This window comes from Bubalus kerabau, chromosome 13, assembly GCF_029407905.1.
Source record: "Bubalus kerabau isolate K-KA32 ecotype Philippines breed swamp buffalo chromosome 13, PCC_UOA_SB_1v2, whole genome shotgun sequence".
NCBI classification, from domain to species: Eukaryota; Metazoa; Chordata; class Mammalia; order Artiodactyla; family Bovidae; genus Bubalus; species Bubalus kerabau.
The window spans coordinates 67588467-67615894 of record NC_073636.1 but is presented as its reverse complement, the minus strand read 5'-3'; the positions used below and the strand labels follow the sequence as shown (position 1 = coordinate 67615894).

General features: G+C 51.7%; 1 protein-coding gene across 1 annotated transcript in view; it reads left to right on the top strand.

The window, feature by feature from the left end:
* Nucleotides 1–4898: 4898 nt before the first annotated feature.
* Nucleotides 4899–27428, top strand: part of TGM2 (transglutaminase 2) — a 34565-nt gene continuing 12035 nt past the window's right edge. Inside the window, exons 1-8 of the mRNA XM_055545019.1 lie at nt 4899–5017; nt 9039–9218; nt 14341–14583; nt 19530–19648; nt 21195–21323; nt 22308–22485; nt 24929–25064; nt 25713–25816. Of these exons, the coding sequence (XP_055400994.1) occupies nt 5008–5017; nt 9039–9218; nt 14341–14583; nt 19530–19648; nt 21195–21323; nt 22308–22485; nt 24929–25064; nt 25713–25816 (1099 nt within the window). The 5' untranslated portion in view covers nt 4899–5007. The remainder of the gene's footprint in view (nt 5018–9038; nt 9219–14340; nt 14584–19529; nt 19649–21194; nt 21324–22307; nt 22486–24928; nt 25065–25712; nt 25817–27428) is intronic.

The following is a 27428-nucleotide window of genomic DNA, read 5'->3' as shown; positions in this document are numbered from 1 at the left end:
GGGACTGTGGGGAGTGGGGGACACATTGTAAGGGTGGAGCTGAGGACCATGGCCAGGTCAGCTTTTCCATCCGCAAAATGGACACATTGGGAGGGCCCTCCCCAGTCGGGTGTCCTGCTCTCTGCTCCCCATGGCCTGGGACACCCAGGTTCTGCCTTAGAGAGGCCACCCACCCACTCCCTCTCAAAGGGCTGAAAAGGTCATGCCTGCCCCCTTGACATTTTCTCCAAGGCCCCTGTCCTGATGTCCCTACCTCAGCCCCTCCCAGCTCAGGGGAGTCAGGCCCTGCCTGCTCTGGGCTTTAAGCTAGACGCTGCTCATCCGTCATTAGTCACCAGCTGGTAGAAAAGCTGAGACTATGTCCTATGGTGGTCCCACCCACTACTTCCCAGCCCTCCCTCCACTCCCAACTCAGCCAGCCAAGAGGATCTCTGATCTAGGGGTCCCTGGTCCTTAGGGAAGAGCTGAGTTCAGCCAGGGCTTGGGAGCCTGACTGAGCTGTGTGACTTCAGGCAATTTCCCCAACCTCTCTGAACCTTAATTTCTTCCCTTGTTTCCTTCTTCCTTTTACTCTGATTCATCCCCACACCACCCATCCCCACTGCTACCCCCATGCCATAGACATTTATTGAACGTCTACAATACACCAGACACCATGGGTCACAATCATGGACCACAGCCCTTAGAGGTCTCACTTGCCAAGAGCTTTAAGACTAAACATGACCCAGGCCCCTGAGGCCCCACTCCTAGGTGGGTGGGAATGGAGGGTGAAGGGGTGGGATAGGACTGACCTCTGAACCCTGGAAAAGCCAGCAGAGGCTTTTGAACCAAGCCCAGGTTCCACATCCCCACTTACTGACTGTGATCTCAAGCAAGTCACTTCATCTTTCTAAGCCCCCGTTTTCTCATTTAATAAAGGACAAAAATCATTTTGTGAGTTTTAAATGAGACATCTGGCCTGTGATGGGTTATTTTGAAGTTCTAAAAATTTACCTTTGTCTCCACCTGAAAACCTGGAAATCCTTATGGAATGAAGGACTAATCCCTCGAAAGGGGGAGTTCAGGCCTCAGTCAGTGACCCTGGGAACTGGAAGTTCTTCTAAGAAACCCTTACCAAATAGTCTACGTTGTTTGCAACCTGCTTCACCTACACACGTCAGCATCTTCCTTTTGTGGGGAAAGGGGAATCCTCTCTATTTTCTTTTTGGCTGTACTGGGTCCTCGTTGCGCACGGGCTTTCTCTCGTTAAGGGGAGCAGAGGCTTCTGTTCGTTGAGGTGTGCAGGCTTACTGCAAGGGCTTCTCTCATTGCAGAGCATGGACTCTGTGTGTGGGCTCAGTAGTTGCAGTGCCCAGGCTTAGTTGTTCCTCAAGATGTGGGATCTTCCCAGATCAGGGAAGATAAAACCCCTGTCCCCTGCACTGGCAGGTGGATTCTTAACCACTGGACCAAGCAGGGAAGTCCTGGAGTCCTGACTCTTGATGACATCATCATAAAAATGTTTTAGGTGATATTGAGCACTTACTATGTGCCCCCCGTTGCACAGATGCTATCTTTAATTCCCAAGAATGGTGACTCTTATTATACCCATTTCAGAGATGAGGAAATTGAGGCTTAGAGATAATTTCTAGTAATTTACCCAGGATCATACAGTCAAGATGACCTCAACTGTGCCCTGCCCTGCACTTCCCCTGCAAGGGATAATGAAAGACCCCTTCCTGCACTGTCTGGGACCTTGAGCCCATAACTATGCTCCCTGGACCTCAGTTTCCCCTTCAGTAAAATGCTTTTGAATTTTTGACTTGCCCAATGAGATAAGACAAGGCAGCATTTCCCAGGCCTCCTGAACAGATGCGAAAAAGGAGTCCCAGAGTGAGGCAAAGGCCACCTGGTCAATAAGCCTGGAATTCAGGTTTTTGGGCCCACCCTGGGTTCTGGTCTTTATTCACCACTTCTTGGAAGTCAGTTCTGACTCCAACTGTCCTGGGATTGCTCAAGGCCCTGCATCACGTAGGTGGTCACAGTTCTACAGAATCGGGCAGAGGAAGGAAGAGGAGTTGCCCCTCTGGGTCAGGAACAGATCTGGGCCTGTGCCAAGCCCCAAGCCAGGCCCCAGGAAAAACCTGATGGGCATTCTAATAAGATTCCAGTCCATTCCTTCCCTCCAGGGAGCTCCTAGGTGGGGACAATAAAGAAAGATGAGTACCACGTGGAGAAGAACATGTCATTTTCAAATGTAAAAGAATGAACAAAGGCAAAATTCATCCATTTCTTTGGGGCAAGGCTGGCTGTTATAGAAACATTTAACCTACAGCCTTCCTTCTGCAGAGCCTGACTGTCCCCAGGCCTCCTGTCTCTCTTTGGGGTCCCTGTCCCTCAGGGTCAGGTTTCTGGGACACATGGCATTTTTGCTCCAAAACTCAGACATTCCATTTATCTAGTGCTCACCAGGTACTAGTTGCCCAACCTTAGTCATTTTGGTTGAATCTTATGCCAGGCCTGAGAGGGAGGAATTCTTGCCCCCATTTTGCAAAGGAGGAAACCTAAAATACCTGGAGACCTAAAACGCCTGCCCGTGGCTCCATAGTGGGATCTCAGACCCTGGCTTCTTGACTGATATTCACTTGCCCCTTTTCCTCCTCGGAGCTCTCGTCAGCTGCAGGGGACACTTTCTACAACAACCTATCAGTTCAGTTCAGTTCAGTTGCTCAGTCATGTCTGACTCTTTGCGACCCCACAAATCGCAGCACGCCAGGCCTCCCTGTCCATCACCAACTCCTGGAGTTCACTCAGACTCACATCCATCGAGTCAGTGATGCCATCCAGCCATCTCATCCTCTGTCGTCCCCTTCTCCTCCTGCCCCCAATCCCTCCCAGCAGCAGAGTCTTTTCCAATGAGTCAACTCTTCGCATGAGGTGGCCAAAGTACTGGAGTTTCAGTTTTAGCATCATTCCTTCCAAAGAAATCCAAGGGCTGATCTCCTTTTGAATGGACTGGTTGGATCTCCTTGCAGTCCAAGGGACTCTCAAGAGTCTTCTCCAACACCATAGTTCAAAAGCATCAATTCTTCGGCACTCCGCCTTCTTCACAGTCCAACTCTCACATCCATACATGACCACTGGAAAAACCATAGCCTTGACTACACGGACCTTTGTTGGCAAAGTAATGTTTCTGCTTTTGAATATGTTATCTAGGTTGGACATAACTTTCCTTCCAAGGAGTAAGCGTCTTTTAATTTCATGGCTGCAGTCACCATCTGCAGTGATTTTGGAGCCCAAAATAATAAAGTCTGACACTGTTTCCACTGTTTCCCCATCTATTTCCCATGAAGTGATGGGACCAGATGCCATGATCTTCGTTTTCTGAATGTTGAGCTTTAAGCCAACTTTTTTCACTCTCCGCTTTCACTTTCATCAAGAGGCTTTTTAGTTCCTCTTCACTTTCTGCCATAAGGGTGGTGTCATCTGCATATCTGAGGTTACTGATATTTCTCCCGGCAATCTTGATTCCAGCTTGTGTTTCTTCCAGTCCAGCGTTTCTGGGGCAATTACAAGGTTCACCCGTGGGACTATTTTATGGGTCAGCAGGGCCCAAAATCATTGTGTTTTGTTCACTAAGATCCTAGGCAGGGTCCATTTGACTCAGGGACAAACATCTACTGAAACAACACAGGTTTATTCCCTGCACTGTGTCACACAGGAATGGAAACTGGGGCCAATTTTGTAAGCTATCAATAGATATGGAAATTTCCAATCCATCAATAGATATGGAAATTTCAGGAAGTTCCATTCAGGAAGAAGGGTTGGGGGAGGCTCACAGGCCCCTGTCTCCCCAGAGACCCTTCCTGCTCAGGACTCATGGTGGATAAGAAGCACAGAAGGCTGGAGGATCAGAGGGAGAAGAATGGGTGATGCCTCCTGCCCCCAGATGCTAGGAGTGAGAAGGCAGAGGTTGAGTCCCTGGGAGACTGGCTTTGTCTCCTTCTGGCACAGGGTGGGCCTGCAAGGAGCATCATCTGTGGAAGTGAGAGGGGGAGGGGTAAGTAGATGATGGATGGATTGATGGACAGATGAGTGGATGGATGAGTGATTAGATTAGATGGATGGGACAGAGGAACAGACGAGCTAGAGGGATGTCTGGGTTTTGCTACAGAGACAGGTGTGGTATATCTGTCTTTGCGGGTGTGTCTGCATGTCTGTACATGAGGCCGTGTCCCGCTCCCAGGATCTGCACCTCTGTGTGTGTCTAGGTGTCCCAATCTGATTTTGTGTCCACCTCTGACAGTGTGTTGTCTGTGTGTGTCTGGGAGCTGAGTGCCTCCGGACACCTGCTTATTTCTGTGTGGTTCTCAGTGGGTACCTGTCCAATGTGTCCGGCTGTGTCTACGTACAGGCATGTCACTGATTTTAAGTCCATGTCACCAGCTGTGTGTGTCCAGGTTCATCTGCTGTATCTGTCTGTCTGTCTGTGTGTCCACATCCTTAGGTCTCCATGAGTCTGTATCTGAGGACGTGTGTGTCTTCTTCATCCCGGGTCTGACCTGACTGTGGGTCCATGTCTGTGTATCCAGGTATGCCTGTGTGTCTTGATGCAACAGTGTATCTGTATCTGTGTGTGTGTTTCTGTATCCAGGTGTCTCTGTCACCCAAGATCTGACTCTGTGTATCCAGGTGTGTCTGAGTGCCCTGGCTTGTGTTGCCTGCGGCTGTTGTCCCAGCCCTGCGCTCGTGTCTGCTTCCCCAGAGGGCGCCCTTGCCCAGCCCTCTCCCTTCCTCCCTGGGCTTCTGCCTCCCAAGGCGCCCCTGCAGGCCGGTGGAAAGCACGTGGGCCCAGATAGGGCAAAGCCGGCCTTGCCGGGCCCCGCCTTCCCGCGCGGCCCCGCCCCCAGCCCGCCCCTAAGCGGGCTATAAGTTCACTTCGCTCTCAGCCTCTGCATTGCCCGCCGCCAGTGGTCTGCACTTGCAGTGTCCTGCCACCAGTCCGAGGAGCACAGCCACCACCTGACCATGGCCGAGGGTGAGTATCAGAGTCAGGGGTGCCGCCGCCGCGCAGGGGCCCCGGGGTCCAGGGGCCAGCCATCTCTCCCTAGTCTCGGTGGTCCCACCGGTGCGGTGGGGGTCAGGACCGGGCTGGACTCAATCCCTAAGCCCCCGATTTGGAGCACAAACAGGAGGGCTGGGCTGGATGAGAGGTGCGCGTCCCCCAGTTCTGGCTCTGCTTGGGACCTCAGTTTCCCCATCCCCAGGGCATATTCATTAACCCCTGCCTCCCTGGATCAGATGAGGCAATGGACCACAAAGGTGTGTTCTAAACCGTAAGGTACCTTGTTCACCGACCATTGTCAGTTGTCCTCAGTCAGTTAGTGGAGCCTGGCTCCCTGCTTCGTGCTGGGCACGAAGCTGTACAGAGAATGCTGTCCCTGGCCTCAGGGACTGAGCTTTGGTTAGTCCCTCATGGTGTGTAGGCCAATCCTGGCTGTCTCCTTGGTCTCAGCAGATGGAGGGGAGCTCCTAGCATCCAGTGGAGGAGAGGCCTGAGAACAGGCTTGCTCTCGCAGGCTGCCTCCAAGTTCTGCATCCCCTGTCCTTGGCCACTGATTGAGTCTCAGTTTCCCATCCTGTAAAACATGGACAGTAACTCCAGCCACTGGTACATCTGTGAGGAGAGGAGTGGAGAAGGGGCTCAATTCATTTCCTACCTGTCCCCCTCCACACACACACACACACACACACTCGGGCAGGGCTACCATTTCAGAGGCAAGATTTCTACGATGGGGGACAAGCCTGCACTAATGCAGCTGTGCTCAGCACCCTGGCTGACTCTTGGGTCAAGTCCATTTGGAGGTGGCCTTGGCACCACCGCAGCCCCCAGGAAGGAGGGGGGTGGAGGGGACATTGGAGGGGCACACGGGGCAGATGGAGCAGGAATGAGTGGGAAGAACCATGGACGTGCCCGACCGGCTGTGCGTTCTCGGGCCACCTTTGTCCCTCTCTGGGACCCAGCTCCCCAACACATGTGACCGAAAGCCAGCTAGGTGGCCACTTGTGTCCAATGAAGTTTCTCATCCCTGTTCCCAAGAGTGGGGCTCAGTAGGGCTGGGGGACCTGGAGTGACCAGTTATGATGAGCCCCCTGCCCCATTGCCAGAGTGGCCACTTCCTACAGGGGTCCCAGTGGCCTGGAAGACCTCAGGTCCTTTCTCGGTACAGAAATCCTAGACCCTGGTGTTTCTGCACCTCTAGAGCTGGGCATAATTTCTGGGAATCCTTCACACAATTAGCATGAGATAGCACCCCATTTGCCCCACACCAGGGTCTGACCATCTCTCTAAGGTCTCCCACGGGGACAACAAATTTCAGAGGCGAGATCCCTACGACAGGGGACGTGTCTGCACTAATTCTGCTGGACTCAACACCCTAAGCCTCTTTGCCGCGTCAGCCCTCTGGAATTGCAGTTTTCCTTCTTCACCCCAGGAAGCCAGCAGGAAGTTCTTCCTTGTGGCTAGTGGAGGTCTCTCCTGCTGTGATCCCAGGGACCTCACCTTCCTCCCAGGTCTCCTCCCAGGTGTGAAACAACGCAGGATGTGGGTGGGGGATGGACAGCAGATCCTGAGCTGTGAGTGAGGTGGTTACCAGGCTGGGCTCCAGACTCTACAGCCTTGGATTCTGGATTCAAATCCCCAAGCTTGGTCTTGCGCTTGCCATGAGACCTGGCGCCGCATAATGTCCCTACAAAGTGAAGAGAGTGATAGTAGCTGTGTCTGATGCAAAGAACCCACTCATTGGAAAAGACCCTGATGCTGGGAAAGATTGAAGGCGGGAGGAGAAAGGGACAGCAGAGGATGAGATGGTTGGATGGCATCACTGATGCGATGGACATGAGTTTGAGTAAACTCTGGGAGTTGGTGATGGACAGGGAAGCCTAGCATGCTGCAGTCCATGGGGTCGCAAAGAGTAGGACACGACTGAGCAACTGAACTGAACTAGGCAGTTGTGGTTTAAGTGAAGATAACCCACGTCAAAGTCCTTGGCAGTCACTGGGCAATTTGCGCCTCATTTAGAGGATGTTCAGTGGCGGGAGGAAGGAGAACTGCGTGGATGACCCCATGGGAGGACCCACTTGCCAGGTGACTTTGCCAGTCCCTGCCTTGGGGCCTCACTGGGAGAACTTACTCTCAAGGGCCCCATAGCTCTGGGAGTCCTGCCTTGCCCACTCTTCCGACCCTACTGTCCCCCTAATCTTGACCTTGATTATGTCAGATTGAGCTTGCCAAGGTTATGAGACTTGTGCTTTCCTTAGCCCCTCACTGTCCCTACTTTGGCCTTCAGCTCCTTCAGAAATTATAAAAAGAACTTTCACATATCAAACTTTTGCTCTGGGCTAAGCCCTTGAATCTTCAGAAAAGGAGGCACAGAGAGGGAGAGACACCTGCTAAGGATCACACAGCAGTACATCCAAACTGAAACCTAGGTCCTAAAGACTCCCAAACTCCTGTCATTAAAAAAGAAATTTTATTATAGAGAATATTGAGCACATATAAAAGTAGAGAGAATAGTGTAATAAATGCCTATGTTCTCATCACCCAGTCTCAGCCACCACCAACTTATAGCTACTGCTGCTTCCTGCCCCTTCATCACCACCTTCTCCATTATTTGAAAGCAAATCCCATACATTGGGCTTCCCTTGTAACTCAGCTGATAAAGAATCCACCTGCAATGTGGGAGACCTGGGTTCGATCCCTGGGTTGGGAAGATCCCCTGCAGAAGGGAGAGGCTATGCACTCCAGTATTCTGTCCTGGAGAATTCCATGGACTACAGTCGGACATGACTGAGTGACTTTCACTTTCACTTCACTTCCCATACATCACATTGTACATCTGTAAATATTTCGATATTTCTCTCCAATAAATAAGGACTCCTTGTTAGACATGAATAAAAAATTCCTTAATATCACCATTTTCTATCAGTGTTCAAATTGCCAATTGTATGTGATAAATAGTTTTTAAAATCAAAATCCAAGTAAGGCTCATACAGCACAGTGGGTTATAATGTGCCTTAGGTTTCTTTTAGTCTACCCCCTTCAACTTTTTTTTCTTGTCTTTTTTCTTGATTTCTTTCTGTTTTGCAATTTATTGGTTAAAGAAACCAAATACTTTGCTTGTAGTTTCCCAGAGTATAAATTTTGTTGATTGAGTGCAGGTCCTGGGACTTCCCAGGTGGTTCAGTGGATAAACAATCCACCTGCAGTGTAGGTTCGATCCCTGGGGCAGTAAGATCCCCTGGAGGAGGGCATGGCAACCCACTCTAGTATTCTTACCTGGCAAATTGCATGGACAGAGGAGCCTGGCAGGCTATAGTCCGTAAGATTGCAAAGAGTTGGACATGACTGAAGCGACTGAGCACCCATGCGTGTCCTGGTCCTAAATTTAATGACTTCCTCAGTCCTCTGTATTTCCTGGAAATTGAAAATTAAACCTAAAAGGCAAAGCCCGTGTAACTAACCAATACCAAATATCACCCCACTTTTTACCAAAAGAACCCTCCAGTCACAATAGACTAGCCCATATCTAGAAGGTGCTTTATTATGTGCAAGGCACCAGGCTTAATGGCTCACAGACAACCTGGATCCTACTGTCTCTCACTGTGGGCTCAGGTGGGGAAAGTGAGGCCCAGAAGAGCTGAGTCGCCGGAGGGCCACGGCTAGGAGGTGGCAGAGCCTTCCCCACCTGCCCCAGTGTCCACAACATGTGATTACGGGTTGGGGAGGATTTTCCTGGTGGTCCAGTTAGAATGCTGAGCTTCCACTGCAGCAGGCCTGGGTTTGATCCCAGGTCAGGGAACTAAGATCCCGCAAGCAGTGTGGCATGGCCAAAAAAAAAAAAAAAAAAAAGAACTGGGGACATTTAGACCTGGTTAACTTCTGCACGACAGGGCAGTTGAGGGTTGGGAGGGCCCTGAACACCCCATGTCCAGGAGCCTGGGGCACACAGCTGGCTGTGAGATGGAACCTTGGCTCAAGCCCCTCACTGTCTTCACAGAGCTGGTCCTGGAGAGATGTGACCTGGAGCTGGAGGCCAACGGCCGTGACCACCACACAGCTGACCTGTGCAGGGAAAGGCTGGTAGTGCGGCGGGGCCAGCGCTTCTGGCTGACTCTGCACTTTGAGGGCCGGAACTATGAGGCCAGCGTGGACAGCCTCACCTTCTGTGCCATGACTGGTGAGTACTACCCTCCACCCCTTCCCGTTCTGATTTCATTGTCCCCTGCAGACCATGGGAAAGGTGACACCATTCCTCCTCCTGGGAAGAAATTCCTAAGAAATTCTCAGGAATTCCCCTGAGAAATTCCCAGCAGTCACTGCCCCGTTTTACAGATGAGAGAACTGAGGTCCAGAGAGTGGAGAGATGTCATCCCACATGACTCAGCTTTATAGACAAGTCTGTGATTCTGGGTGCCTGGCTTCCTGACGACCTGTTATCACCAGGGTTGGGTATGGGGGGGTGGGGGCGGCGTTTGCTAGCACACAGGTCCATCGAGATCCTGCCTGCCTTTTCCCACATCCATACAATTTTCTAATTATCAACAGCTTCTTCTCCAAACCCACACAACCTAACCAGGCCTCTGGGATCAGACCCAAAGGGAGTCTGGGTGGTGGAGAGAACCCAGCTTTCTCTAGCTCTCTGAGTGGGCAGTTTTGTGTTCCCATAGTTCTTTCTCTAAGCCTCAGGAGGCTGCCTCAGACTCACAGACTTGGTTTCTGGTGTGGACCAGACTGCCTGCCCACTGTGTGACTTGGGCAAATTACTTAGCCTCTCCGAGCTAAAGCACTCCTAAGGTAAAAAGAGCCTGACATGAGGGAGTGCCCTGCAGATGTTCACAGCAGTTGCTGATCTTGCTCCAGGGACTCTAGTGATGGGTGAAGGGATGAGGCCCCAGCAGCCCCATCCCCAGATACCCAATGCCCAGTCATCTTTGTTTGCCATACCCAGAAAGTGACCTCAAATGCCACTGGGTTTGGCTTCTGGTGGGAACCACTCCCTTGAGGTCAGCGAGGGGCCACCTGGCTGGGACTCTGGCCCAGGGGTGGGAAAGGCCAGCTCTAGCTCTTTCTGAGGTCTCTGAGGCCAGAGAGCAAGCAGGCTGAGGCTTGTATTACCTGGGCGGCCGTTTGATAAAGCTTATCACAGTGCCTGCAGACCCGCTACGGATATCCCCTCCATCCCTTTCCTCCCTCCCCTTTCCCTTCTGGCAGGGACACACCTACTAACCAGGGGCATCCCCCCCCACACACACTCACACCCAGCAGCCTTGGGGTTCATTCTATAGACCTGAGGGCCCTCTGGCAAGTTTCTGATCTTTCCAGTCTCAGTTTCCCCTTCTGTAAAGTGGAAGCCTGAATCTATGGAACTTAAGGGCTGGGGGTGGTGCCCTGAGAAGAGTCAGGCTTGGGCTGGCGAGAATCACATCTGTGGTGTAAGTATACTTATCCAGAATCCTTCTGTTCTGAATGCATAACTAGCCCCCATTTTACAGATGGGAACACTGAGGCTCAGAAAGGTCAATTTACTTGCCCAGACCACACAGCAGGATTCAAACCCTGACCCCAGAGTTGAGGCTTTTTGTTGCTGTGATCTGAGAGCAGAGACATCTACTTGCTCACCACAAGGGCCTGCTGGCCTTGGTTTATTCTTCTGTGAAATAGATGGTTGTTGAACTGCTGGTATGGGAATTTCCCACCTTTTTTCCTCTTCTTTCACTCTCAAGGTGTCTGATTTCTTCTTCCTTCTTTTCCATTTGTCTAGGCAGCCTGGTGCTAGATAATGAGGCGCCTAGTTCAGGGTTGGGACCGCAACGGGAGGCAGGCAGGCAGCCTTCTTACCCCAGCAACTAATCTCTGTTCTCTGGTCTCTGCCAACCTATCTCAAGCCATCACCAACCTGCCCTGCTAACTTCCGCAGCCCCCAGGGCAGCCATAGAAGGCATTGTATCTCTGGGTGCTCTTGACTTCCCTGTCTGAGCTACCAGGACCCTCCCGTGGGCTGAAGAAGCTGAGGGACAATGCCAGGAAGCCAGGCTTCCCACCTCAAGGCCTAGCTTGAGTCAGCCTCTGGCCAAGCCTGGCCCAGGCACCCTGCTTTGGTGTTAGAACATTCTAGCCTGTGATCCACTTCTCCTACCTCTTCAGGGAAACTGAGGCCCAGAGAGGGGAGAGAGCTGGTGAAGGTCACCCAGCGAATGGAGTGTGTGGCCTGATGCCACCCATGCCCAGATGCTGAGCGTCTCACCCTGACACTTCAAAGCCGGACAGGCCTGTTGTGGGGTACAGACCACAGCAGACAAGCACCATCCTTGTTATGGACTAAAGCTCTACTTCCCCCACAAGGGAGGCCAGGGTTTGAGGGTGGAGGGGTGACAGTGAGGTCAGCCTGGAACAGTGAAAAGAACCCTTATGAGGCTAATAGCAGGTTTGACTCTGGAAGCTTCCCCTCATCCACCCCACCCAGCCCCTCACTGCTGTGGTTAGGATAGAGGCCAGGACCCCTCAGGTCTCCAGGGTCATTTATGCCCAGTAGGATCTCTGCGGAGCCTCTGGCTCCACAAAGAGTACCGCATGGAACTGCAGCCAAGGAATTTTCTAAGCCAGCTTACATGAACAGTGGTGGGGTTGGGGGACAGCCCATCCTCATCCCATCCCCCAAGACCCCTCAGAAGAAAGGGGTGGGTGTGTGTGTGTGTACAAGGCTGCCACAGGACAGAGAGCAAGTGTTTCTTGGCTGGTCCCCAAGGGCGGTGTGTCAGTGGTGACAGTGACTATGGGACCCAGCCCAGCCTGTCACTGTGGAAACCAGAACATTGATCATCCCAACAGAGTCTCTTCTGAGAATGAAAAGATTGTGAATAAAAGGATTATGCTGGGACCACTGGCATGAAAGGGTTTCCCTGGTAACTCAGTGATAAAGAGTCTGCCTGCAATGCAGGAGATGTGGGTTCAATCCCTGGGTCAGGAAGATCCCCTGGAGAAGCAAATGGCAACCCACTCCAGTATTCTTGCCTGGGAAAACCCATGGACAGAGGAGCCTGGCGGGCTATAGTCCATGGGGTTACAAAAGACTTACCACCTAAACAACAACAGGCATAAAATGGGACTATCCTGGGAAAACTAGAACGTATGGTCACCCAAACCTTATCACTCTCAGCCCTGGTTTCCATATCTGTGAAGTGATGCAATTGAGCTAGGCGATTACTACATTCCACTGCAGTCTCAAAATCTGTTATTTGGTATGAGAACTCTGATTTGTAATGGTCTTGTTGGATGACATTGAGGATAGCTCATGTTTACTGCAAAATTACTATGTGCTGGGCACCTCACTCCAGTACTCTTGCCTGGAAAATCCCATGGATGGAGGAGCCTGGTAGGCTGTAGTCCATGGGGTTGCTAAGAGTTGGACACGACTGAGCGACTTCCCTTTCACTTTTCACTTTCATGCATTGGAGAAGGAAATGGCAACCCACTCCAGCATTCTTGCCTGGAGAATCCCAGGGACGGGGGAGCCTGGCGGGCTGCCGTCTATGGGGTCGCACAGAGTCGGACACGACTGAAGCGACTTAGCAGCAGCAGCAGCAGCAGTCACTGCTTTAAATGCTTTCTATGAACTCTCACCAATTCCTCTAAACAGCGTTTAGAAGGTGGTAGTGACAGTAGTAAATAATTAACTATTACTTATGAGTGCTTACCGCGTGCCAGGCACCTTGTAACGTGCTTTACAAGCCTCAGCTTCTTTAAGCCTCACGATGACCTTATGAGGAGGTGCTATAATTGACCCCATTTTACAGATGAGGAAACTGGGGCACAAAGAAGCGAAAGCTTGTCCAAGGTCACAGAGTCAGTTTCAGACCTGGAATCAAACCTTTCGGGGAATATAGTCTAAGCCTGTTTTCGTCTTTGATGAGAAAATTGCAGATCAGAGAGGTCTCATGACTTAGCCGAGGTCACACAGCACTCCAGGTCTCACTGGGGGAAACCAGACTCAGGCTGGCTCTTGGGCCCCAGTGCTGCCCAGTTCCTCCCCTAAATGCTAACTCTGGAAGACAGGGAGTGTTTAAAGGACAGCTGGCTCCTGGCTCAAGGCCCCAGAGGCCGACATCATGCCTGTTAGTTCATAGTTATATTTGGGCCCGGGTGTGGGCGGGGCTGGCAGGTAGCCCCTTACTGAGCAGGCCCTCACACTGTCAGCGGTGGACGGCAGAGTGGCAGGGAGGGAGATGGAAGAGTAAACAGAAACCCTCCCAGGCAGCCGCCCAACCAGGCAGGGAAAGTTCTGTTTCTTCTCTCCACCACCCAAGTCCAGAAGGGGGGACCGGCCCCCCTTGCCCTCCCTATGACTCAGACCTCCCTGCAAAATCTGGGCCCTGCCCGCCCCCCGAAAAAGAGCCAATTGGAGGCAGGCCCTCAGCACACTGAGACCTAAGACACTATCCTCCCAACTGGGGAAACCTCCCCTTTGGGAATGAGAGACAACGTGGAGACCTGGGCCCAAATGCTGACTTTGCCACAGACCCCTGGAACATTCTTGGAAGAGCCCTTCTCTCTGAGCTTCGGTTTTTCCACCTGTACAAGGGGTCTCAGGGGAAGCGGGAAGTGCCAAGGGCACTTGGTAAAGTGTAAGAGGCTGTAGGGAGGTGAGGGATGGTTCTGGCTCTTCAGAGTTGCCTGTGAAGATACAGAGGCCAAGAGGTGGAGGGGGCTTTGGGGAGACCTGGATCTACAATGGCCAGCACCCTCTGCTAGCCAGGAGCAAGCAGGCTCTCAGACAGGCCCCACTGGCCACTTCAAAGGACTGAGGTCCCATTTTACTCAGAGTCTGGGCTTCTTTTTCTGAAAGAGAAAGCAGGATGCCAGCAGGTAAAGGATTTAAGTGGGAATGGAGGACCTTTGGGGAGTACCTTGCCTCATTCCTGGCCATTTTACAGATGGGCAAACTGAGCCCAGAGAGGAGGATATTCTTGCTCAAAGTCACACCAGTCCAGAACAGTGTCACTGTGACCCTGTCCCAGGCCACGCTGTCCCCTCTCCCAGGAGACTGAGGACGTGCTGTGTGCCTGGCACTTTTCGTGCATTCCCACAAAACCAGCCTGTGCATTTTGAAGTCCAGTCCCCAGATGAAGAAGCCAAGGCTCAGAGAGATGAAACCACTTCTCCAAGTTCCTTCTGGGAACTTGGGAACTTCTCACACCCAGGCCCAGGACAACCCCCAGGTGTGCACTCTGCCCCTGCCAGGCTTGGTGCTCACCCTCCCTCACCACCCCCAGCTCATGGCCCACTGCTTTCTTCCTCTGCAGGCCCAGACCCCAGTGAGGAGGCCGGGACCAAGGCCCTCTTCAGGCTGTCCGATGCTATGGAGGAAGGGGCCTGGGCGGCGGTGGCAGTAGACCAGCAAGACAGCACCCTCTCGCTGCAGCTCAGCACCCCGGCCAATGCCCCCGTTGGCCATTACCATCTCAGCTTGGAGGCCTCCACTGGCTACCAGGGCTCAAGTTTCATGCTGGGTCAGTTCACCCTGCTCTTCAACAGCTGGTGTCCAGGTGAGCTGCACTCTATCCACGGGCAGGATGGGAAGATGGGCAGGGCTGGACCCACCCATGGGAACCACTTGGTGGCAGGGGGGTGGTGGGCGGAAGATGGGGCAGCAGAGACATCCAGGTGGACTGAGTGAGGCTCTAGCCTCCCAAGACTTCATGATATCAGAACTCTCATTATTCCCATTTATAGAGGTGGGGACAGGCTCACAGAAGCAAAATGACTTGCCCCAGTCTACACAGCTACCAGGGCTTCCCTGGTAGCTCAGAGGGTAAAGAATCCACCTGCAATGTGGGAGACTCTGGTTTGATTCCTGGGTCGAGGCTACCCACTCCAGTATTCTTGGGCTTCTCTGGTGGCTCAGATGGTAAAGAATCCACCTGCAGTGGAGGAGACCTGGGTTCGACCCATACGTTGGGAAGATCCCCTGGAGGAGGACATGGCAACCCACTCCAGTATTCTTGCCTGGAAAATTCCATGGACAGAGGAGGGTGATGGGCTAAGAGTCATGGTGTTGCAAAGAGTCAGACACAACTGAGCGACTGAACACAGCTACAAAGGGATCCCACCTTGCCTGGAGGTGGCCTGGGTTCAGAGCCCCATTCAGGAAAGGACTGTCCAGTGGAGGCCCAGGGCAATGGCCTCATACCTGGTTCTATTTTGTGAGGCTCTGTTTTAAATCTCACCAGATTGGCTTGGGGAAGGGAAGCAGGGAGATGGAGGGATGGGGTACCCAGAAGAGGTGGGCAGGAGCAGTTTGGCCACCTAAGTGCTCCTTATACACTCTTTTATTTTTTTTTAATAAATTATCACTATCACCATTTTTTTTTAACTTCTCTTTTGATTTCTATTTTTAAAATATATCTTTATTTATTTATTTTTGGCTGTGCTGGGTCCTTGTTGCTGTGAGGCTAGTTTCTCTAGTTGCAGTGAGCAGGGGCCACCGTTTGTTGGGGTGCCTTCTCACTGCAGTGGCTTGAAGCACGGGTTCTAGGCGTGCGGGCTTCAGCAGTTGCTTCACTGCAGCACCGGGGCCACATCGTCGCAGCCCTCAGAGTCTGTAGAGTGCAGGCTCGGGAGTTGCGGTGCACAAGCTTAGTCGTCTCATGGCAGGTGGGATTTTCCCGGACCTTTACCACTGAGCCGCCAGGGAGGCCCCTTTATACACTTTTTTAATGGTTGCTCTCAACAACCCCCAGGGGCAGAGATTAGCATCCTTGTTTTACAGACAGGAAACTGAGGCTTAGAGATAAGTGGCTTTTGGCAGCTCCTTCAAGAAGTAAGTTGGTGGATGCCGGACAAAACCAGAGAATCAGGGAAAGGGCTGAGTCTGTCTCGAGCAGGAAAGAGGAGGGGATCGCAAAGAGTCCATGGGGTCGCAAAGAGTCGGACACGACTGAGCAACTAACCCTACTACTGCTGCTTATACCTAGCCAGGCAGAGAGAGGGGCCATGTGGGCAGGCCCAGCTTGGTGATGGACTTCCCTCCTCGAAGCCTGGCCCCAGAACAGAAATTCTGGCCTCCTACTGGGCCAGACCAGACCTCCAGACCTCCAACCTCCTACTGGGCCACTGGTTTATTTATTTATTTTTCTTCTCCATTTGGAGGCATTTTCTTTGAACAGAAAGATTTTTTATTTTCTCTTTTATATACTTTGGCTGTTCTTTCTTTTTTTCATTTCATTTTGGCTGTGCTGGGTCTTCCTCGTTGCATGGGCTCTTCTCTAGTTGCGGAGAGTGGGGGCTACTTTCTATTCATAGTTGCAGTGCGTGGGCTTTTCACTGAGGTGGCTTCTCTTATTGTGGAGCACGGGCTCTAGGCTTGCTGGCTTCAATAGTTGTGGCTCCTGGGCTCTAGAGCACCGGCTCAGTAGTTGTGGCACACGGGCTTAGTTGCTCCCCGGCATGTGGGATTGTCCCGGATCAGGGAGCAAACCCCTGTCTCCTGCATTGGCAGGTTGATTCTTTACCACTGAGCCACCAGGGAAGCCCTGGCTTTTATTTTTAATTATAACAGTAAGATATGAAAACTCCCTCTTTATAAAAGCTTCAAGCACTACAGAGAGATAGCCTCCCATCCTTCACTCCCCTCCTTAGGAAACACCATTATTAGCTGTCTCTGGAGGGCTTATCTCCTTAGATTCAGTGTTTGTGTCTGGAGACATCACTGTATTTTTTTTTTCTTCCAGTTTTATTGAGATATAATTGACCTACAGCGCTGTATACGCTAAAGGTGTACAGCATAGTGATTTGACTTACATGCATCATGAAATGATTATCACAATAAGTTTAGTGAACATCCATCATCTCATATACATACAAAATTAAAGCAAAAAATATTTTCCTTGTGGTAAGAACTCAGGATTTATTCTCTTAAGAATGTTCCTATGTAACATACAGCAGTGTTAATTATATTGATCATGTTGTAGAAGGCATCATCGCATTATGGATTTCCCTGTCTTAAACATTAAAGAATCCCCATTGCATACATCAGCCTGCAATTTGGGATTTTTTTTCTCCCACTACCGTCTTGAGGTTCTTGCCGCATCAGTTTGCACACATCTGCTCATCGCTTGTTGTTGTTTCGTTTTTGTTTTGTTTATTTATTTGGCTACACCGGGTCTTAGTGGTGGCCTGCAGGATCGTCAGTCTTCGTCGTGGTGTGCAGAATCTTAAGTTGTGGCACGCAAACTCTTAGTTGCTGCATGTAGGCTCTTATTCCCCAAACAGGGATCGAACCTGGGTCCCTTGCATTGGAAGTGCAGAGTCTTAGCCACTGCACCGCCAGGAAAGTCACTGTTCATCCTTTTTAAGAGCTGCGAGTGCCCCGGGCCTTGCCATCTGGCTCCCATCCACAGACATGAGTTGGTTCCCTATGGCTTATCACAGGGAGGAGTTTCCTTGCTCACATGCCCTGTGGCCACACAGAATGGTTTCTCAGGACAGAAGTGGCCTTGCTGGTCACACTGTCTGCTCATTTTGATTTTAATCAGTGTGAACTTACAGGTAGTTGGCGACCCTGCCCGTGGGGCAGACACTTGGCAGTGCCCCTCCCCAACCCCATCACCGTGGGGTTTCAGAGTTCAAGGAACGGGCAGTGAGGTTCTGGGGAATGACCCCTCCCTGTGGCCTTGCCTCTTCCCTGCCCGGAGGGATGGGGTGGCAGCCAGCCAAGCACCACAATGACTAAAGGGACCAACATCCCGGAGGAGGGGTGGGCTGGAAATGTGGAGATAGGAAGTTGGGCTGAGTTGGGGTGTGGGGCGCTAAGGGAGGAAACTGCTCTCCCTCTTGGGGGAGAGGGCAACATCTGCCCATGACCTGGGGGCCTCTGGTCCCTGAGTTCCAGCATAGTCAGGATCCCAAGTGAGCATCCCCAAGACCTCCATCTTTACCAGCCAGAGACCTGAGTGGGGACATCATAGTCCCAGCTTCCTGGGCTGAGGTGGGGACAGTTCAACATGTGCTCACCCTCCCACTGGATGGGGAAATAGCACGGCCTTTTCTTTCTCTCAGATTCTTTCTCCCACGCCACCAGCTGATTTGCAGCCACATAGCTCATTTATCTGAAGACTGGTGTTCATTGCGCAATCGCCCGAGCCTCCTGGCAGGATGCATAAGGTGCTCAGCCGCTTTCACATTTGTTTTCCTCCAGGTGGTGCAGGCAGGGGCTGCCTGCCTGTTGCTGTAGAGGGGCCCAGGGGTCTGAGGGGCCAGGCAGCCGCTTCCCCAGGCACTGGACATGTTTCCCCAGGCTGATTTCAGTAGGCACGCTGCGTGGGTCCACCATACTCTTAGGGACCCGTGAAAATGTGTTCATTTCTTTTAAAATCAGAAGACCAAGAAAAAAAAGAGGTTCAGGCCAGAGAACATGTTTTGACATATAATATTAATTTATTTGGGCTTCCCTGGTAGCTCAAAAGACAAAGAATCCTCCTGCCAATGCAGGAGACCTGGGTTCAATCCCTGGGTTGGGAAGATCCAACGTTATACAAATGCAGTCCAAAAATATATTACAAAAAGATTTTCTTTAATGGAGGAAGGAGCCCATGGAGGCAAAAATGCCTAGGACTGATCAAAGCCATATGATGGCTCTGGATTTCCCCTTCCCAGCCTTAATTTCTTCACTTTTGTGAGTGGGAATTGGAAAAGTTGGACTAACCTTTGCCCTCCAGCTGGTCCCACCGCCTCAGGCCCTCTTCTGTCGTCACAAGCCACAGGGAACTAAGTATCGTCCATTTTCCAGCAGCTGCACCGCTCATCTCTCTAGTCCTCTGCTTAGAATGTCATCAAGGCAACCTTCAGACGCCACCTGACCCCCAAGCTGGACAGATCTTCTCCCTCTGAGTTGCAGCAACGTTGCTTTGACTTTCTCTGAATCATGCTCGTTCCTCACACCGCCTTGGGGCTTTGGCTTGCAAAGCACCTTCCTGTTCTGTGATCACATTTGACCCTCAGGAAACACAGTCAGGTGGCAGGAGAAGTGACCTGCTCAGAGTCATACAGCAAAAATCCCCTACTCAGAGCTAGGGGATTCCTGACTCCTGGCCCCTGTCAGTGCTCCTCTGTCTCTTGTGCTGGTGTGATTTTCCCATCCATAAAATATTCTTGAGCCTCAGTTTTGCCATCTGTAAAATGGGGCTTCCAAGGATGTCTTCCACATGAAGCTTTGGTGGAGGTTAAACAAGTTAACTTATGTCATTACATTTATCACAGGTCCTGTCAGGTGGCAAGTGTTGGATAAAAAACAGCCATTGTTATCACCAACTGATAATACTTTATCTTACTGGTGTGAGATTATTACTTAATGATTAGTTTTTCTGACTAAAAGAGAAAATGGCCTCGGGGAAGCTGCCCTTGCCCTGAAGGGTTGGCACCCCAGCTGCCATGTCTGTGGGGAACCTGGGTCTTGCCAGATGCCGAGTTGAGGCCTTTTCCTTTTTACCCACAGCGGATGCTGTGTACCTGGACTCAGATGAGGAGCGGCAAGAATATGTCCTTACCCAGCAAGGCTTCATCTACCAGGGCTCAGCCAAGTTCATCAAGAACATACCTTGGAATTTTGGGCAGGTAGGGCCACACTCTGCCCCTCCTAACCATCTCTGGCTTGCTGTGAGCTGGGCCCTGGGTCTGAGACAAAATCGGAAAGTGTAAGCAAGGTCTCAGAGTCACCCACCCCATGCTGTCAAGGATTCAAGGGCTCTGAAATGGCTGGAGGCTCAGAGAGGGCCCAGGCCAGGCCTGAGGTCACACAGCAAAGGATGGCCCTGTGCACTGCGGGAGCGGCAGCTCTGGATTCAAGGTGGGAGAAAGTCAGAGAGCCTGTAGGAGCCGTGGGGCTGGCGAGTGCTCCAGGAGGGAGGGAGCCATTCACAGCCATAGCAAAATAGTGGGCAGCCCTTGGAGAACACTGACTGTGCTAGGCATGTACTGAGAGGGGCTTTAAACCATTGTCTAAATTAGTGGTCCTCAAACTTGAATTATATGTCTAAATTGCCAGAAAATTTTGCGTTAAAATACACTTTTAACATATTGGTGCTCAGTGTCCTCGGGAATAGCATGAGCAGAAAGCACAGAGGTGGGAAACTTTACGTTGTGCCTCAGAAGTGTCTTGCAGCCTGGGGAGCACTTGAATGAGACAGGGCTCCAGGAGATGACCTGGGAGAAGTCCACAGTATTCAAGCTGTGAACAGCCCTGAATGTCGGGACGATGGCAATAGGGAGTCAAAGAATGAATGGGTCAAGCCAGGGGGGCTGCTCTAAGTCATGGAGGGAGGCCTGTGATGAGGCCTGATTTGGGACAAGGCCACAGACACAGAGAGCCGGGAACAGACGGGCGAGCCTTTGAATGTGACTGAAGTGGTCTGAGGGGTGGTGACAGGGAGAGATTTTGATAAAGACAGCACCTAAGCTGCAAGGATGAGAAGGTGTGAGTCATAGAGAGGGGGGCAGAGAGAACATTCCAAGCAAAGGAAACAGCATGTACAAAAGCCCTGGGGCAGAGTGAGTGTGGTTGAGAGGTGAGGTTAAGATGGGGTGGGACACCGATCATGAAGGGCCTTGCAGGCCACAGGGAGAAGTCTCCATCTTACTCTGGGTGCAGTGGAGATAAGAGTGATGAGATTAGATTTACATCTTTACAATATATACTTTGGTTCCAATCAGCGCAATGTGTGGGGGTGGGGGAGGAGGGACACTTATCAGCTCTGCGGAATGAGTCAGGCTTTAGGGAAGTGAAGGTTTGGCTGTGGGGTCAGGGAGGGCAGCGGCTGGGCCTGAGGTGACTGAGGGCAGTCAAGCTCCAGGGACTCTGGGCTTACCTTCCACTCCAAGTTCCCAGGACCCCCGCCCAACCCCCGCCCCCCCGCCAAGTCTGGATGCAGGCACACCCCATCCCCTTTCTCATACACTCAGTCATCATCCCATTGCACCGCCCCCCCTTTCCTGGGCCAGGAAAGCTGGCACCACAGCAGTGTGACAGACCCAACCCAAGCCTCCAGGTGTGATGTGTGAGACAATGCACGGGGCTTCCCACAGCCACTGGACTTCAAGGCAGGCTTCCTGGAGGAGGTGACGTCTCAGCTCCCTCATCCTCCCCTTCTTTCCTCTGACACAGTTCGAAGAAGGGATCTTAGACATCTGCCTGATGCTCCTGGACGTCAACCCCAAGTTTCTGAGGAATGCCGGCCGAGACTGCTCCCGCCGCAGTAGTCCGGTCTACGTGGGCCGGGTGGTGAGCGGCATGGTGAGTGAGCGCAGGCCCACCTCAGGTGATAATGGAGACCAGGCCCTGGGCTGTCATGGTCGGGGAGACCTGGGAGATGGGTGAGTCTCAGCTAGGAGACCTTGTATTTAGACAGACAAGATGTACACAAATGAGGGTAAGGCCATGTGGTCCCGCAAAGCAATTCATTCATTCACTCACCCAGAAAGTATTTATCAAGTGCTACCCATGTCCCAGGCACCAGGGAAAAGCAGGTGGAAGACATGAATGGTCTCTCACTTCCTAGAGCTTCCATTCTAGGGAGTGTGAGAGAAGACGGGAGTTAACCACAGGATCATGTGAGCGCCCAGTCATGTTGCAATGCGCTCTCAAAGGGGCCAGACGTGTGATAGTGTCTGACCACAGGGTGCAACCCCAGTGGAGGACTGGGGGACTTCCCTAAGTGATGATTCTTGAGCTGATGTAACTGGGAGGAGAAGAGCGTCCCAGGCAGAGGGGACCGCTTGTGCACAGGTTCCCCGAGGAGGGATGACTGGCAGATTTGAGGAGCAGAAAGGAGGACAGTGTGAGCGGAGCGGAGAGCAAAGGGGCAGGGGGCGGGGGGCCTGGGGAGGGTTGCAGGTGGGCTGCAGAGGGGGCGGGGCCAGACCCTGCTTGGCTCAGGGCCAGGCCAGCAGGATGCTGAGAGTCTGGGGGCAATGACACCGTCTGGGCAGGGCCAGAACAGGCCTCTGTAAAGCTCAGATCATGCCACCTGCCAGCCCCCGCACACATTCATATCTCCAGCATCATCCTCATGGCCCTGACCCCTCTCCACCTCCTCTCCCACCCCCGCTCCTATCTCCAACCTCCCCATCAGTCATACCTCGGGATCTTTGCAGCTGCTGCTCCTTCAGCCTGGAAGGCCCCTCCCCTGCCTTTCACCATGTGCTGAGTTCATGCCCACTCTATCGCAGCCGTCACTAATCCCAGACACGGTCCCTCTGACGCTCTTGTGGGTCACAGGTCAACTGCAACGATGACCAGGGCGTGCTCCTGGGGCGCTGGGACAACAACTATGCGGATGGCATCAGCCCCATGTCCTGGATCGGCAGCGTGGACATCCTGCGGCGCTGGAAGAGAGATGGCTGCCAGCGCGTCAAGTACGGCCAGTGCTGGGTGTTCGCGGCCGTGGCCTGCACTGGTAAGCAGCAGGCGGATGTGGCGGGGCCTGGAACCTCCCTCGGCTTCCAGGAACTAAGGCTGAGTCAGGGTCCCTGTGGCCTTCTCACAGGCCTGATGTATAACAGATCCTGGGAAAACTCGGTCAAGTAACGGGACGTCTGACCCCGGTGGTTGTGGGGTTTCTTCTCTTTTTTAATATTTATATTTATTTGGCTGCACCAGGCCTTAGTTGCAACATGCAGGACCTTTAGTTATGACAGTTGAACTCTTTAGTTGCAGCATGTGGGGTTTAATTCCCTGACCACAGATCAAAGCCTGGCCCCCTGCATCAGGAGCTCAGAGTCATAGCCAGAAGTCCCAGCTGTGGGGTTTCTGCAGGCAGTTGAATAGTGGATCAGCCCAGGGACTGGAGTTGGACTGCCTGGTTTGAATCCCAGCTTTGCCTCTAATCCCTGGGCAAGAGAATCGGTGTCTCCAGGCCTCAGTTTCCTCACCTGTAAAACAGAGACAGTGGTAACTGACCTAAGTCACATTAGGACCCAGGGAAGGTCACTTAGCACAGTCAGTCAGGTTAGGTTGGGTTTCGGGGTTTCCAGGGGCATCTGGGATTCCTCAGCTGGATCCTGGGACATCTTCTCTGTGTCTGTTAGTTGGCCAACAGTGATTGGACGGATATTTGCAGTAACGGGCACGGTGACACACTTCTGTTCTGCCAGACTGCTCACACCCATCCCTCTCTGAATCATTACAGCATCCCGACAAGCTGCTATTATTAGCTCCTCTTAGAGGAGGAAGTGGAGGCTCAGAGAGGAGAAGTGGCTTGGCCAAGGTCACAAAGCTGGTGATCTGCACAGCCAGGCATGGAACTAGGTGGGCCCACTTCAGGCACAGCCTCCTGGTCTTAGACTGTGAGGATGAGGCCCCCGAGGGACCCCATCCCCTGGGACAGGAGTGGAGCCTTGCTCCTGGATCAGTGGGGACAAGCCTCCTGCAGCCTGCGGTCTGTACTCTGAAGCTTGTCGTGATGGGGCAAGGCCTGGAATTGGAACACCAGCTCTCCCCACGGGCAGCAGAGAGTCTGGCCCCTACCCAGGCCAAAAGGCATAAGAACCAGGCAAGAGGTGGAAGGTCACAGCTGCTCCTTCCTCCCTCCTCCTAGGGCTGACCTGAATCCTGGGCCTTCGGGGAAGTTTATGCCCTGATTAATGGCAGGCACTGGGCAAAGTTCACATTCCTGCCTCTCCCCCATCGCAGAGACTCAACCTCATCAAAACTAAAAGTAAAACAAAAGTCCTACAGATTGTATTTAGTAGGCCTTTCTGCTTCACTTCTTTTTTTAGATGTTACTTTCTTTATCTTACCCTGAGAATATGTTACTTTTACATTTTACATAAAAAGTATATTAAAAAGCGAAAGGAAAAAAGCACCCATAATCTCCTCTGTCAGGAACACCCAGCACCACTATTCAAGCAGGATTCTGTGGTCTGTAGATGCCAGTTGACCTCCTGCCTCCTTGTCACCTATCACTGTGACACCAGCCCCTTTCCCAGTCACTCCGGCCTCTCTGAAAACCGTGCTTCCACACAGTGCAGGCCCTTCTGGTCCACAGTGGAGCCCCAGAGCACTGGAACTCTGAGCCAGAGAGGACGAAACAAGGCCCAGAGAGGTGAAGGGACTGGCCCCAGGCCACACAGCTGGAGCAGCTGGGGCTGGAACGAAGGGTCCTGACCTTGGTTGCCTCATCTGCCTACCCCACTGTTCACTCCTCGCCCTGAATCTGTCATTCCTTTTCTCCTTCCCTTCCTCCTTCTCTTTCTACTTCACTCCTTCATCCCATTTGACCAATTAGTCTGTGCCGGGTCTTGCAGGGCTCTGGGACTGTAACATAAGACAGATCGCTCACTGCCCTCAGAGGACTAATTAAAGAATCCCTCACATACTCATATATTGAGAGTGATGATGCATCCCTAGTCTTACTGTGAATGCAGATGATGGGGTAATCTAAATCTGGCGGGGTGGCCTTCCCGGCTGAGGGATGGGCATACGCCAGTATCCTTGGGCAGGTGGGAGTGAGGCGTGCTGGAGGCCAGCATGGCTGGAGCAAAGTGTGCAGGAATTGATCAAGGGCCAGATCCCACAGGGCAAGGCCTACAGTGGAGGTTTGGCCTTGACCTTGAGGGCCTTGAAGAGCCATTGAGGGTTTAGCAGCAGACTGTTAATGTCAGATTTGCATTTAGAGTCTGCTTTTGTTAGCTGTGACGTGAAGGGGAGAGTGGGGAACATGGGGCAATCAGCAAGGTGGGCACCATTGTCTGGGCAAGGGGATGGCACAACCTCACCACTTGGACAATGAGTACAGTGCTCCCTGGGGTACAGATGGGTATGTAGAGGCCCAGGCAGAGCAGATGTCTCTAGGGCCCCAGCCCACCCCCTAAACTCTTTCCACCATGTCTTCCACCCAGTGCTGCGGTGCCTTGGCATCCCTACCCGAGTCGTGACCAACTATAACTCAGCCCATGACCAGAACAGCAACCTGCTCATCGAGTACTTCCGCAATGAGTTCGGGGAGATCCAGAGTGACAAGAGCGAGATGATCTGGTGAGGGGTTGCCCAGTAGGGAGGGTCACCTGAAGAGGAGATGGGGCGATGTCTCAGATGAGATCACCTCTGAATTGGGTTTAAAAGTTGAGCAGTATTTGGACAAAAGGAAACAAGACTTGGAGAGGCTCCCAGGGAGGCAGGAACAGCAGGAGCCAAGGCCGAGAGGAAGGAAAATCAACACAGGACACTTGAAAGGAGAATGCCTTGTCCAGAGTCTGCACTGCAGGCTGGGGGTCTGGGCTTGATTCCAAAGGCTTCAGACTGGAGAGGAGTGGTCTGATGACTGTGGGCATAGATCAGAAGGAAGGGGGTGGGGTGTGGTCCTGGTGGGTGGTGATGGGGCCTGAATCCAGGCAGAGTCTGTGGGCGGAAAAGAAGGGGCAATCAAGAAATTAGGAGGTCAAGTCAGCTGGACTTGCAGAGCCACTGAGAGGGGAAGGGAGGTGGGCAGAGGGGTTGAGGGATTGAGGATGACTCTCAGTGTAGGAAGGAATACCTGGCTGGGACCCCTGGAGGAAGAGCAAAGTGTTGGGAGAGCGTGATGCACTTAGCTTAGGACAAAGCAAATGTGAACGGCACGTTGGAGGTGACTACGAACGTCTGCGTGTGAGTCCGGCTCCATATTCTGCTTTGTTTCCCCAACAGGAACTTCCACTGCTGGGTGGAGTCGTGGATGACCAGGCCAGACCTGCAGCCGGGGTACGAGGGGTGGCAGGCCCTCGACCCCACGCCCCAGGAGAAGAGCGAAGGTGGGTTGGGCAGGAGTGGCCCCATCACTGAGATGAAGAAGCAGAAACGGGAGGGGACCCACCCACCCAAGGGACTCCCCAGAGAAGGGCAGAGCAGGGATGCTAACCCAGGTCTGGCTGACTCCAAAGGAACTTTGAGTGTTGGTGTTTTATGAAACACCTCTTTTATAATTTGAAAAGTGATTCATGCACATTGTGGAAAACAGAAAATATGGAGAAGCACAAAGGAAAAAAAAATCAAATAGCATCTTTATCCTCTTCCCCGCAAAGAAATTTCATTAACATGTACACACAGTTTCCAATAATTTCAAATGACTCCTTCCTCAGAATAATATTTTAAATGCACACAATATAACACCTATATTGAATGTAATACCTTCATAAAGATGAAGCTTCTTTTTGCTACTAATGTTAAATCGGGAGTGGAAAAATGGTTGAATTCCATTGAAACGTGGTTATCAAAAATTTTTTAAATATTTTTGTGATATAGTAATATAAGTGTTACATAACATGATCTAGTGATAGAGGCAGTAATTTCCCTAATTTCTTGATAGAGATGAACATAATCTCTATTTTCAGTTATCTGTGACAACTATAAAGATATATGAAAATATCTGTGGTTCTTATGAGTGACAGGTCACAAGTGCACCTAAGACTGTGGTTTGTGGTCTGCTTGCACAATCGAAAAAAAGTGTTATCAAAATATAATGAAAATAGTGAGGTGATTTTTTTTTTCCTGTCCAAGTTCACGAACTCCTGAATTCTATTTGCTGTGCCTCAGGGGATCCATGGGCCCCAGGTTAAAAACTCAGGCGGCACATGACCTTTTCTCCTGGCCCCCTCGCTTCTCCATATAGCATTAGCAGTTCTGTATCAGATCATTTTCCGTGATTTGAATTTTAATTGAATGTTATTATGTTCCATCAGATAGCTGCATTGTAATATAGCTACTGAGCCTCTAATCCTCAACATTGCAATTGTGACTGGTTTGAGGCAGTTGTAAACCACACCTAGATAAGCATCAAGCTGTCTTGTTCATGAGCTCTCTTGTTCATTCAGTCAACACACACTCCCTGACTCTGTGTCGGGCACTGACTGCTACTCTCATTCTGGCAGGAAACCAGACAGACACACGCCCTTGTAAAGTATTGCCTACACTTGGCTCCCTCATTTCCTAAAGTGCCTTGGGATACATTTCTCTTTATCAAACACATAGTGGATAAGAGTTTGTGAGTCCTCATTTGCAGGTACAAATGTCATCACATGAAGCCAGGACTCGGAGAGGTTAAATGAATTCTTCAATGTCACACAGCTAATAAGAGGCTGTGCTGAGATTTGAATTCCAGAAGCTGAGTTCCAGAGTCCCCTGGAATTCTCTTTTTTGACTGCATTGTGAGATTTGCCAGATCTCAGTTCCCGACCAGGGATTGAACCCAGGTCCGAGCAGTGAAAGCGCAGAGTTCTGACCACTAGACCATGGGGATCTTCCTCTCTGGGAGTTCTGAGTTCTTGCCTGATGCTGCTGTCTTAGAAATGGAGTTCCTGGGTCAAAGCACTGTATCATCTTGCGGGTTTTACCCACATGTGGTCTGATTGTGGAAGGTTTGGGAGG